The sequence below is a fragment of the Diadema antillarum genome, unplaced genomic scaffold (genome assembly GCF_040938485.1).
Source record: "Diadema antillarum isolate AM-2024a unplaced genomic scaffold, OU_Dant_1.0 scf00000022, whole genome shotgun sequence".
In the NCBI taxonomy this organism is placed as follows: domain Eukaryota; kingdom Metazoa; phylum Echinodermata; class Echinoidea; order Diadematoida; family Diadematidae; genus Diadema; species Diadema antillarum.
The window spans coordinates 4,338,983-4,353,003 of record NW_027270911.1 but is presented as its reverse complement, the minus strand read 5'-3'; the positions used below and the strand labels follow the sequence as shown (position 1 = coordinate 4,353,003).

Below are 14,021 nucleotides of genomic sequence, written 5' to 3'. Positions count from 1 at the left end.
CATACATTATGTACATATAAAGACTATAACATGTGAAATATGAGGGAACCGCAAAAGCAAAGCTTGTAAACGCGGGTTCCAGGAAAAAATACCAATGTAAATTTGCTTTGTAATGGAGAATCTGAAATATGACTCATGACAAACTATGTGAAAGCTAAAATAGCAAGGTACAAATATAAGAAGAAGTAAAAGAAAAGAAAAAGAAAAAGAACAAAACAAAAGAAAATGAATGTTCTGTCTTGAGCGCACTTCTGAATAAGACAGATAATCGTCATGGTAACTGCACACACCCCTCAGATCTCAGATGATGTGTTGCTGCGAGGGGGAAGGGGTAGGTGACCTTTGACTTTGAAAATATCTTTCATTATGACTTACATCATTACCATTTACACCAACTCCCTCTGGTTTCGATGTGGATATTAAGTGGATAATCACAGCATCGAAATCAATTTCAATTTCATTTCAATTTCATTTCAATTTCATTTCAATTTTGATTTTTCAAAAAATTAAGCGGATTGTTCTACATAGTCCCTCTCCAATAACGACCAAGTATAGATGCTGATATTAAAATTATCTGCATAACTGAGTTTCAAAAAAAAATCATATTTTATATCTAGACCGATATATACTTTCGTGTCATGCATCGCAGCGATGTAGAAATGTTCTTCTGCTTTGAATTTAATTGAATATGCAAAGTATCTATTCGATGATTTTCCTGTTTATTAGTGTAACAATGGATTCAGCCAAGTTTTTCTGCAAACTTATACAAATTCCACTTTTAACGAATGTCCTAAACTTTTAAGAACTTTTCTAGGTAAAAAAAAAAAAAGATACATGTACTTATGTATCAGGCACGAGATAAACTTTTCCTCTTACGAGTTTACTAACAACCTTCATGATTTTTTTTCTTTCTTTCTTTTAGTCGATGTCTTGTCACAGATTTTAACGATTCACTGTAGATGCGATCGTGCTATTGTGTATCAAGAAAGTATACCTGTGTCAAACTTTACCATCAAACTTTGCTCTAGAACCTTTTATTGTTTTTCTCAAGAGAATAATAAATCTCCATCATTATATTTATATAAAAAAACTTTTTACTTGTTACCCTGTGGTTATGTCCACTTTGATAAAGCTCACAGTGATTTGATTTAATCTTCTACTCGTTTGTTTTGGTGAGTCCTATCATTTTTCTGTCAAGGTAGTATGGATTCAGCTTCTCTTGATTGGAGCCAAACATTCCGTGGAGTGACATATCAGGGGAGTACTTGGAAGCCTCAGTCACCCTACCCAACGTCTCGGCCAGAGTACGAGTGTAGTGGGGCGAGTTGCCGCAGCACAATCCGACGTAGGAGATCTTCAGCTCTGCGCACTGGCGGGCGAATGTTTGGATATCGGTGCGAGAACACAAATGGATGTCCAAATCAAGCGGGAAGCATTTTTTCCCTGCGAGACGCAAAAACAGACATAGAAAAGACATGAAATTACGGAATGGAGGGATATTCTGGTGGCACAACAACATGTCACACAAACTGACAACAAAACAAATCACCACTACAGTGATATCAAACTTAAAAGCAACAGAAAAAACCTTATTCTTCCCTCACCTCAAGAGGTGAGGGAAGACTCACTCCATCTTTTTTGAACGTGGGCCGAACAGGCCACACCCATTTTATACGAATGCATATTCATGACAATACGAACAAAACAAAACAAAACAAACAAAACAAAACAACACAAACAAACTTAATTTTTCCATAAATTTGTTCAATACAACCTTCGGGTTAAATGTACAGTATTCATTTATTATAAATTAGTGGATAAAGTGATAGACATGGTCGAATCCACGAAAATCTTGAGCTATGTGTTAATAGTTTTAGTGCTCTGAGTGCTGATTGGTACAGATAATCCCGTGGCACTGTACACAATGTCCAAAGTCCCTGGAACAGAAAGGGCTAAACGAGATCGAAGACTGCATTAACGTTTTATCGCGTGAAGATCATTTTGATAATAGAGTTTTCTATAAAGAGGCATGGATGATATTTCATGAAAACGAATTTGTATAGATGGCATATCAAAATAGATGGAAAATGTCAACATTGCGGTGTAGATTAACATAATCTACGTGCGTTTATTGAGTGTGAAATCAACATGATTTTTTTTTCGCATCAGACAGATATAATTGAAATTGTGTATAATGTTTATTTTAACATAACAAGAATGTATTTGTTTAAAGCCTATAAGAAGACTTAATTAATTTTGTTTTTGACAATCACCTTTCGGTGTATGTTCAAATATACAGTGTTAAGAAATAAAACAGGAAAGAAGCCAGTGGTTTCTTATTCTTTTTTAATTTCAGGATTTTTTTTTTCAAAGCATTAACACCATTTCCACTTTCTGTAGTGTGATATATTATGCTGAAATTATGAAGACAATGGATACCCTGTCGGGGTTTAAAAAAAATGTGATCAACATGATATTATGTCAAAAGATTGTCTAAAGACGGTGGATATGGTCATATAATTTTGCGTAGTTGCACTCAAAATTGAAGTGATACTTTCCTTGTTGAGGTAATAGAACAAGCAGTTAGCCTAAAACAAGAACAACATAAACGTGCTAATTAAGTGTGTTATTCAAGCAATTCCATACTAAATCATGTACCTGAGGTAGCGTCAGTAAGGACCAGGAAAGTTGGTTCCTCTTCGCTCGTCCGGTAGGGCACGGGTAGAGCAGCCAGTGGTGCCTGTAGCATGATTGAGGAAGGTAGAAGAAAAATAAGGGTCAAAGGTTAAAGGTGAGAGAATATCTCGTGTTTTCCCTCTTTGGGGGTTTCTATACTTGCTAAGTTAGCCACTAAAATTTTGCTTCGTAATCACGGAAGATCATGACCGACTCGGGACAAGGAGTATTAAGACACAACCATTATGATACGATCACTAACATGTATCGTTCAACAATTCACTTCATTAAAGTTGCAACTAATTGATCGATTGATTCATTAATTTCAATGACTCGATTATAACCTGGTGTTAATTATGTCGGCCTGATGATTACAGGAGATTTGTAAATAGAATTTCCTAATGACGATCTAACTGACATTTATCATGATAACGATCATTATCATAGCCATGACATACGGGATGTTCAAGAGAATATATTACATAGTCTTCCTAAAGGAGCCTATTGGCCTCCCATCGTGTTAAGGTAAAGAAAATTATACTAACAACACAAAACATATCGTGTTAAGTTTTTAAGTAAACTAACTTGTTTGACTTCACTTCTGAAATTTACATAGGGTTTTGCTGCTATAAACTCCGTTTCAGAGATCCTTAAAGGACAAGTTCACCTTCATAAACATAAGGATTGAGAGAATGTAGCAATATTAGTAGAACACATCATTGAAAGTTTGAGGAAAATCAGACAATCCGTTCAAAAGTTATGAATTTTTGAAGTTTTTGTGCAGTACCCGCTGGAGGAGAAGACTACTGCAGTGTATGAATAACTTAGATGTCACATGCGTACAACAATATAAGGAAAATATAAAGAGAATTTCACAAAATTCCATCTTTTGAAAAAAGTACACATTCCCCTGACTCGTTACCGATAAATGTTATGGGTAATATTATTCCCCCTGCCTTTAGAAAGAGGCAAGTCAATTGCTCTTGTATTATGCGAAAAAAGTGCAAATATGTTGAATTTTCTTTTATATTTCCTTTATACTGTTGTACGCATATGACTCACAAGCTGTAGTAGTCTCCTCATCCAGCGGTTCCAACACAAAAATTTAAAAAATTCATAACTTTTGCATCGATTGTCCAATTTTCCTCAAACTTTCACTGATGTGTTCTACTAATATTGTTGCATTTTCTCAGTCCTTATGTTTATGAAGGTGAACTTGTCCTTTAAAGAAAGACTATACTCGCTCACCGCTCCAAAATTGCACGTGTTTTATGAGTCTACTTTAATTTCTAATGTAAACGAATATAGAAGCCCTTATTCAATGAAAATGTGTCCAGCCTCCAGATGAGGTGTTTTGTTTTGTTTTGTTTTGTTTTGTTTTGTTTTTTTGTTTTGTTTTGTTTGTTTGTTTGTTGTTGTTGTTGTGTGTTTTTTTGTTTTTTTGTTTGTTTGTTTGTTTGTTTTTTGGGGGCAGACTTAATTCGACAGTGTGATTGGTCTCTCACTTATCAATATCATCTGCAGGTAATGTGAGACATGATTATGTACATGTACTACCTACCCCAATGTCACCGTTGGCGGCGTTCTGTAGCATCGGCATCATAGACCGTGGTCCCCGGAAGCAGTTGAAGCCGACCACATCCCCCCCTGCTGCCACGAGACGTCGCAGGGCATCGTTGAACTCCACTCCGTCCATTGTGCATGGTTTGCCCTCGTCGTTCTTGTTCAGGTGGATACCGAGAGTGATCACAGCCGGGACACCTTCCAGAAAGAGATGAAAAACTTCATTACCTCTCCCCCCAGAAAAATTCAATTTATGGTCACAAGTCACAACAAAAACCGTTACTTTGCATTACAACCTTTGGCCCTGACCCCTGATTTACACGCCTCGTTTTATTCAGTCGATTAATTGTCCATTGATCTATATCCTTCTACAAAGTTACAAGGTTATTAAATTGAGAACTTTTAGATCTAACTTACGAATAAATCAGTTATATTCTAGTCACATGTTGTATCCAGTATACTGACGTTATTACAAGTCAAATCCAGGTCGCTTCACTATTAAAGAGCGGTTTTGTTGTTGTTGTTGTTGTTGTTGTTGCACTCTTGATAATCTTGACTCCCAGTTGATGAGAGAGAGAGAAAGGAGGAAAGAAGCAGACAGGTGGAGTGGGGACAGGTTAGAGATTCCACAAACCTTTGCCATATTCCTTGATAGCTTGGAGCCCCAGAAGAGCTTCCCCGAAATGACCGAATGTTTCTCCGACGATAAAGTCAGCTCCCTCCTCCACAGCCCATTGGACTTGTTCCTTTAAAGAGGGAGGGGATCATAACAGTCATAACAATACCTTTGTTTGTGATGAACTTATCTATGTTAGAATAAATGATCTCAAAATGTCGATGAGGAAATAGCAATAATGACACAGTATCAGATCAAAGGAACAAATTCTTTTTGAATGTCTTTTGTCACTAGAATACCTTCACAAATAAAAGAATGAAACAAATTAATCGTACACTCTAATTATTTAAACACAGAGTGAAAAGAAAGAACTCTGTCTCTTCGAAACATATCACAAGTACTCAGAACTTGGTTTACCAGAGCAAAGGATGTTGTGGCTCATCCAGACCATTTTTTTTTTTTTGTGTGTGTGTGTATGTGTGTCATTTGGCTCTTAGTCAATGCTGCTAAGACCTATGATTTGCTCAGTGCCAAAGGTCACTAGATTTCCATCAAAGTTGTAAGATTGTACAGTTAAAAAAGAAAATCGTTGCTTGCCGTCTTTAGAGGGTAAAGCCCGCCGCACACAAGCGACTTTGGATCTGAAATAAACAAGCGTATTTATTCTGAGGCTATTGTGATTGATTTTGGATCCAAAGTCTGTCAGTTGTGCGACCGAAAGTCGTATAGTATGTCTTAACTTTCAGCATGTTTCCATTTGACTGACCTACCTTAAACAGCATCTTTGTTTCAGAGATAGCCTCCTCGTCGTCGGGTTTGTACACAAATGTGTTGGAGATATCGCCACACATCAGCGTTCCGGTTTCGTCGGCGACCTCGCGGGCGATCTGGAGGGCGCGGCGGTTCTGCTTTTCGACATCGTCCTCACGTCCGACCAGCCTCATCTTAGAGCGATTACCATAGTACTATTCGTTGTAGGAAGAGGGCACATCTTGGTTAAAGTTTGAAAGGACAATCATCGATGTGCTGAATGAAAACCTTCTTAAACAACATATAACATTAATCTGCACAGCATAAATTCTGGAGATGAGTAACGTTATTAATCTTTGACATGAACAATCACATCAGAGACATAAAGTTTAATAAGTGAGGGTTACCCTTGGTTAATAAAAACCCTTTAAGATAACGAACAACGACATGTCACCTTCCTGTGCTAGGTTTGCTACGACGCTGCAAATCGCATATTATAGCGGCATGTTACGCCACTCATGAACTCGAGTATACACCTTCTACCTACCTAAATGAAGAAATACTTTGATATTTGGTCTATTATTTACAACAACTGCTTACCGTGAATGCTTGCACAACATCACTTCCGGCCCTGACAAAGTCTATGTACATCTGCCTGACTAGATCGGGATGGTCAACCACGACTTCGGGTACATAGGGACCGGCCTTCAGGTAGCCCTTGTGCTCAAAGGCGTAGAGATATCCCTCCGCGCAGATAACCGTTTCTCCGTCCCGGATCCTTTCCATTAATCCTGCGGTTAGAAATTTGAGCAACATGAAGTGTTACCATTATTTCATTCCCAACAGACAAGCACATTATGCTCATTTAACATGCAACCTCAACTATTATACACTCGACATGCATCCACACGCCGTCTAGTCGAGCATGAAGTCTTCATCTTGATTGGAGCCAACAGGTGGATAGGGTGATAAAAAGCACAGTAAAAAGTCTGTATCTATTGAAAAGAATACGATTTTGTATAACTGAAAAAACCGCTCTTGTATTCTATAAATCCATTATTCAGAGTAAATTCGATTATTGCAGCGTTGTATGGGGTAATCTGCGAAAAACGGATTGTGATAAGTTGCAAATTATTCAAAATAGAGTGTTGAAAACTGTCCTTTTGGTTGAATCAAGATACTCGACCTCAGCAATCTACAATCGTTTGTCATTAGATACTTTGGAAAAACGAAGATATAAACAATTACTACATGTTATGTATAAAATTTCTAATGGAATGCTTCCAGAATATGTTTTGCGAAATTTTGAAGAACATTTAACAAATTATTTTTTGAGAAACAGTGTGAAGAAATTTATGCTGTGTAAGGTAAAAACAGAAGTCGGAAAAAGAACTCTTTCCTTTAGAGGTGTCCAATGTTGGAATAGGTTAACTTATGATCTGAAATGTAAGCTCTCTCTGTCCAGTTTCAAACGAGCTCTTGATGTATATCTGTTGTAGCCTAAACAACTGCCCAGGATTTCACTTTCTCTCTCTCTCTCTCTCTCTCTCTCCCTGTCTCTACTTGATATTTTTTAAATAACATGTTTCTTGGGTATTTGCTCCGTTTTCCTTTTTTTGCTGTACTGTTTTAATGTTTCGGTTTTTTTTTTTTTTGTTACTATACCTGATACTTGTTCATTTCTTTATGGTTGCGTATTCACTTTGTATGTATTTCTGCTATGTTTATATTGTTCACGGATTTGCAGAAGAACAGCTTTGCTGAAGCAAATTGCCGTGATTAAATTAAAAAAATCAACTGAAACTGGAGCACACAATCAAACATGCATGTCTGTACAAAATATGTGAAATACTATTATATTATTGTAATGAATTCTCCCTCCTTTTTTCAGAAATATTTGTACGTTAACGATAACGCTGTAGCCAATATATTCATATTTTCCTCTCCTTTCGTAAAGGCATACGAGCCGTCACTCATTGTATACTTTTACGTGGTAATATCCTGTATATTCATATTATTTTCTCCAATATGCATTGAAGTTTATTTTGTTTCTTTATCTTATGCTTTCTCTTCGTGTTTGAAGAATATTAGAGTCTTAGGATATTTTTCCTCCATGTACTTTTCATGTCTGTATACTTATCTATTTCGTTTGTCAATCTACGTGGTCCCTTATGGAGGATACACACACACACGCATACTTTTTTTTTTGTTTTTCAACGATGTTTATTCTGTTCCATTCAAAGTAATAGAAAAAAAAATAACAATTTTCATTTGCTACAATTGAAATGACGAAAATATACATTTGTGATCATAATAGCAAATTTGCTATTGCTGTACATAATGACATAACAAAAATTACATTTTCATGAACAATTATCAATTTACATACAGTCACTTCCCCTATGCTCTCAAAAAAACTGTTTAAATTTAACAGTGATAATTCAATTCTTCTAGCATTAATCTTAATAATCATCCAAATGAATTATGCAGCAAAATTATACAGTAATAAATAATGAAACCATATTATTTATCAACCAATACCCGCCCACCTACTAACTCATATCCCTTACTGAGTCCCTATGACCACCCCCACCAGTTCCCTCCCTTCCTGTTTCCTCCCCCACCCCTATCTGTACACATGCAACACACAAACAAACACAAACACACCCATACACACACACACATACACATGCACCTAATTTGGTTAACTGCTCTTGCCTACACATCACAATATAGTAAATATAGTTATATAATCAGCCCGCCAACAGGCTGACAGGAACGCATGGGAAAGGAGGGGGAGAAAATACAACACAACACAAGAGAAAAAAGAAGAAGAAGAAGAAGAAGAGGAGGAGGAATGAAGGAAAGGAAAAAATGAAGAAAAGAAAGAGTGGAATACTATGGAAACATTACTATTTTCATAAAAGTCACAGACGTTGCACGTAGCTTCAGACTGGTTTATTCAACGAAGTCTCAAAATATTCCCATTTTTGTAAATGTACATGTAGCTTCCCAGCCTTGGTCGCAAGGATTTTTTCCTCATTTATTAATTCAAAAATAATCTTTTGCATCTTTTCTCCAGTGGGTAGCTTATTTCTCGTTCTAGATTTAAAAATGATGTATTTTATTAAAATAATCAAAGTATTTACACATTTTGATCTATTTGAATAGCCAGAGATTCCCCCAAATATATCTCTCCAATCCATATTCCTTAACTCATTTATATCAAAATAATTAATTATGAATTCCCATAACGGTTTCACTTTAACACAGTGTAAAAATAAGTGCAGATAAGTTTCAGGCTCATGTTGGCAGAAGGAACAAAGGCTGTCTGTTACAAAACCAAACTTCATTAAACGCTCCTTAGTGTAAACTACGCCATGTAACATCATAAATTGAAATTCTCTATATTTTCTTATCAATGTACACTTACTCGGTTTGATAAAAAGATCTTTTATTTCTTTGTTTGTATAATCATAGCTACTGTGGTCATCTTTAATTTGTAAAACATAAGATGACTGTAAATCTTCCACCATAGCCTCATATATTTTTCTCGATTTTAAAACTTGCAAATTTACTCTCTGACCAGAAAAAAAATAATTTTAAATCAAAGTTTGTGGAATCAACTTGCTGAAGTGTACCTGCTCTCATAGAGTCCTTCCATTTCTGGGGTATAGCATTAAATATATCATTCAGTTTAAGCAATTCTTCTACCTTAAAACCAAGACCCAAGCTTTGAAAATGTGACTGAGATCTCAAATGACCGTTATCTAATATATCTTGTATTGTAATTATTCCTGCATCAAATAAATCTCTATGAAAAAACATCCTACCTGCTATGCATACACTCCTATTACTAAATATTATTGGATTTACAACCTCATTTTCCAATTGTCTATATTTATAGATATCGAGCCAAACCTTCAATATTTCCGAATAAAAAGGTGGTACATTATCTGTCATAATAGATGAATCAAAGTCACACATAAACAGGAATCTACCTCCTACTGTACTAAAACAGAAGTAAAAAAATAATTTCCACCCAACTTCTTTTTCTCCATATAGAAGGCGTTTTAGCCACATAATACGTTGTGCCTTAACAAATAACCGAAAGTTCGTCATTCTTAAACCCCCAAACTCATAATCTTGATAGATAATATTTCTCTTTATACGGTCTTTGCCATGTCATAAGAAATCAAAGGTAATTTTTTCGACTTCTGAAAATACCCACTGAGGAACAACAATAAGTGATGCTACATAATTTAATTTTGACAAGGCGAATGTTTTCATAAGATGTATTTTCCCCATAAGTGTTAAATCTCTTTCTTTCCACCATCCTAAAAGACTTTTTATCTTACTTAATATTTCTTTAAAATTTAAATTCTCTTTTGCCTTAACATCTAAGGAAAAATAAATTCCTAATATTTTGATTTCTTGGACAAAATTCCCAAACAAATGAATATTTGGCCTATCTTTTTCCTCCCCAAGCCATAAGAAATTAGTCTTCCCTTTATTTATTTTGAGACCACTTATTTTCCCAAATTCATCAAATAAAAATTGTAACCTTTTAATTGAACCCTCATCTTTCACAAACAAAGAAATATCATCCGCGTATAAAATTTGTTTTATTTCATTTTGACCAAATTTAATTCCATTAATATCCTTATCTTTTCTAATAGCTCCAGCTAAAGTTTCCATAGCTAATAAAAATATATATGGAGACAGAGGATCACCCTGCCTCACACCCCGTTTGATATTAAAGTACCCCGTTGAGTTTCCACCGTTCATAACACAGCTACTGATATCCGTGTACAAGACTTTAACCCAAAATTGAAATGAATTCCCGAAACCAAATAATTGCAGAATTTTAAATAAAAAGATATGCGCTACCGAATCAAATGCTTTCTCAAAGTCCATCGCAACTAGATAACCGCAAGGATGTTCCAATGCATGAAAAAGAATGTCATCTATTATTCTTACCGCTTCTCCGATATTTCTGTTTTTCATATAGCCTACTTGATCATAATGAATAATTTCCGGTAACACCTTTTGAATCCTTTTAGCTAATATTTTTGATAAAATCTTATAGTCAACATTTAACAAAGTAATAGGTCTATAATTTTGAACATACATACCATCTTTACCTTCCTTCTCTATAAGTGTAATTACTCCTTGCTTTTGAGATGTAGACAGTTCCCCCTATTATATGCCTCATTTAGCGTTTCAACTAAAATATCTCCTAAAACTGGCCAAAAAGTATTATAAAACTCCACAGTAAATCCATCATTTCCCGGAGACTTATTAACTTTCATTTCCTTCAAAACTTCATAACATTCATTTTTAGTTACTTCACCTTCACATAAATTTCTACTTTCTTCATTTAATTTGGGAATACCAGATAAAAACATCAACTTTTCATCTTCAAGAATATCACAAACAGAATACAATTTTTCATAAAATGTTCTAATAATTTTCAAAATCTCATTTTTATCTGACACTATTTCTTTCTTTTCATTGTATACTTCTTTAATAACACTTTTCCTTTTCTTAGATTTCAACAACTGTTCAAAATACTGTGTTTTCTGTTCTCCCTCTTCATACCACTCTGCTCTTGACCTGATTCTCAGACCTTGGCGAGAATAATCATACAAATTGTTTAGTGCTGTTTTATTCTCTTCAATTTCATCCGTTATGAATTTTACAGGTAAAGTCAATAATTGAGTTTGTAAATGACTTATTTCTGATTCTAACTTTTCTATTTCCTTTCTCCTTTGTTTTGCCTTCTCCTTCGAATAATTAATTATAATATTTCTCATTTTCATCTTTAAAAAATCCCAAAAAAGTAATATATCCTGGATTTCTGGAATCAATTGTTCCCTTAATTGATAAATTTTCTCATTCAACATATTAACAAACTCAAGATCTGCACATAAACTATTATTAAATTTCCAATAAGATTTACCAAATGAAAATTTATCTGCTAGATTCTTAAGTTGTAACAAAATACAAGAATGATCAGGTGTAATTGACGTAATGATATCGCACTTATTAACCAAATTAAGTGCATTAGAGGAAAAAAACCAATAGCCTAAACGACTTCGAACGATTGGCCACTTTTGCCTAAAAGTAAATTACCTTTTATCCGGGTTTCTTTTTCGCCACACATCTTCTAGCTCATACTTTCTCAAAAATTCTTCCAATTTCTCATTAAACTTAGTTTTTATAATATTCTTTTGCCCCATATAATCTAATTTTCCATTCATGAGTATATTGAAATCTCCCCCAAAAACTACGAGCTGAGAAGGATCATACAATTCCGCTATCTTAGTATTTAGCTTATCCAAAAATTCAAACTGTGTTTTTTCTTTATCTCTAGTTGGGAAATAACAATTACCTACTAATATTTTCACGCTTCTCAGTTCTCCCTTCAATAATATATAACGCCCATCTTTATCTAATAAAACATTCTCAAATTTAAACTTTAAATTTGGGGATAACAAAACTAAAGTTCCCCTACTATGGTTTGATCCATGGCTGAAAAACATTGAGCCATCCCACTCTGAGCTCCACCTTTCCTCTACATCAGCAGTACTATAAGTTTCTTGAAGAAAAACAATGTCACTTCCTTTGCTTTCACACCATGGAAAAATGTTATTCCTCTTAGCCCTATCCCTTATTCCCCGAACATTCAAAGAAATTAACGTAAGATGCTCATTTGTTTCAATATTATATAACAAGATTCTCATTATGAATGATAAAGCGTGCATTGGCACAAGACATGAATAATACAAAGACCTCTCCCATGCGTTCCCGTTCAGGCCTCTCCAAGAATTTCAAAAGAGTTGTGAGTACAAAGAGAGCACAGATGATTTGTATAATACACATACACACACACACACACACACACACACACACACACACACACACACACACTATAAATAAATACAGAATATAGATAAAAGAAAACCCTGTCAAGTGTATTGCGTAGAGCTAACATTTTTTTTTAAATTTTGTTTTCAACAAAAATAGGGGGAGGACTAGAAAATGTAACAAAAGAGACTTCTGTTACATTTTCTAGTGCTTCCCCTCCTTTTTTTAATGTAAGCTCCGAGCAGTACAATCGACAGGACTTTTTTCGAATACACCATGGGCATGATGGGGCATGTGGTAGTCAGTCTCCTCGTTCTGGTCACTGGAATACGAGACATTGTCATGAATTTTCATCAATTTTGTCTTGCCGTTGGGTAATGAGGTTAAAGTAAAGGATTGCAATAATTCCTGTTTAACCCTAGCTGGACGTGTATTACATGCAACCATCTCCGGCTTCCTAAAGGAGTGTCAGATTGTATATGATATTGCCTCGATTCGGAGTCATATAAGTAAGTTTTGGGGTCCTTATGTTTTTGTAAATGGTCTGTAAATGTTTACAGTGTCAATAGAAACAACAAACTCTGGCCCATATGTCCAATTGAATCCAATTTTTTTAAGCAAAAAATCAGACAAAAAAGAAGTGTAGAGAGTTTATGGAAAGCGGTTGCAGAATAAGAACTTTTTAACTTTAAAGTTTTGCGTGTTTCAATTTACCATCATGGATTCTTTTATTCACTTGAATGAAACGCATTTAAATCCTATTCACTGCAACAACAACAACAACAACAACAACAAAATACACGATCATGAATTCTAATGTCAATTTCCTCCTGAATTCAATATGTTTACTTAAAAACAAACGCATCCCTGAAAAAAACCCCAACGAAAACAGATCTTCTCAAACACCAACGTCACATAATAACGCTTAATTTGATAAGCATGCCATAACATCACCGACCTATTATGAATACCTATTTTTTGTAAGGACATATTTTATAAACAAGATGTAGAGCTGCACAAAGGCGTTGATAAAAATTGTCTGATACCAAATTCGAGTTATCAAAGGTATAAACTTGATTGAAATACAAGTGATTTCAAATAAGATGTAGTCCCTTCTGCCGGTCTGCACGTAAAACACATGAGCATAAACAGTTCATACTATATCCTATAATAAGTAGAATGTACATGTTGGTCTGCTTAAATGCAAAATGACAACAGTGTTGAAAAAGAAGACAACTCTTGTATACAGAAGGAATGGATAAATCTACATACCTTTCGAAGATGGCATTGTGCATAACGCTTTTCACCCTGTAAGATTATGTGAACGTCTTTGTTTTTCCTCTTATTTTGTGAAAAACGAGGAGTACGAAGTCGCTCAAAGGCAGAGACTATTTTTTAAGCTTAGATCGTAACCAACCGTTTACTAGCGAATGGCATGCTTGCGCGCAGTGGTTGATATAGATGTGCAAACGATATTTTTTTTCTCTAGCTGCAGCCAACTATATCAGTGATATTAATGAGCGGTGGAATCTGGTGGTACGCGGGG

General features: G+C 35.1%; 1 protein-coding gene across 1 annotated transcript; it reads right to left on the bottom strand.

The window, feature by feature from the left end:
* Nucleotides 1-1,156: 1,156 nt before the first annotated feature.
* Nucleotides 1,157-13,763, bottom strand: LOC139731411 (betaine--homocysteine S-methyltransferase 1-like). Its single transcript, XM_071642302.1, has 7 exons — nt 13,748-13,763; nt 6,206-6,396; nt 5,626-5,820; nt 4,874-4,985; nt 4,238-4,437; nt 2,659-2,740; nt 1,157-1,443 (listed from the first exon to the last, which is right to left on the bottom strand). Exons 1-7 carry the CDS (start codon nt 13,761-13,763, stop codon nt 1,157-1,159), a joined length of 1,083 nt encoding a protein of 360 aa, XP_071498403.1.
* Nucleotides 13,764-14,021: the final 258 nt, after the last annotated feature.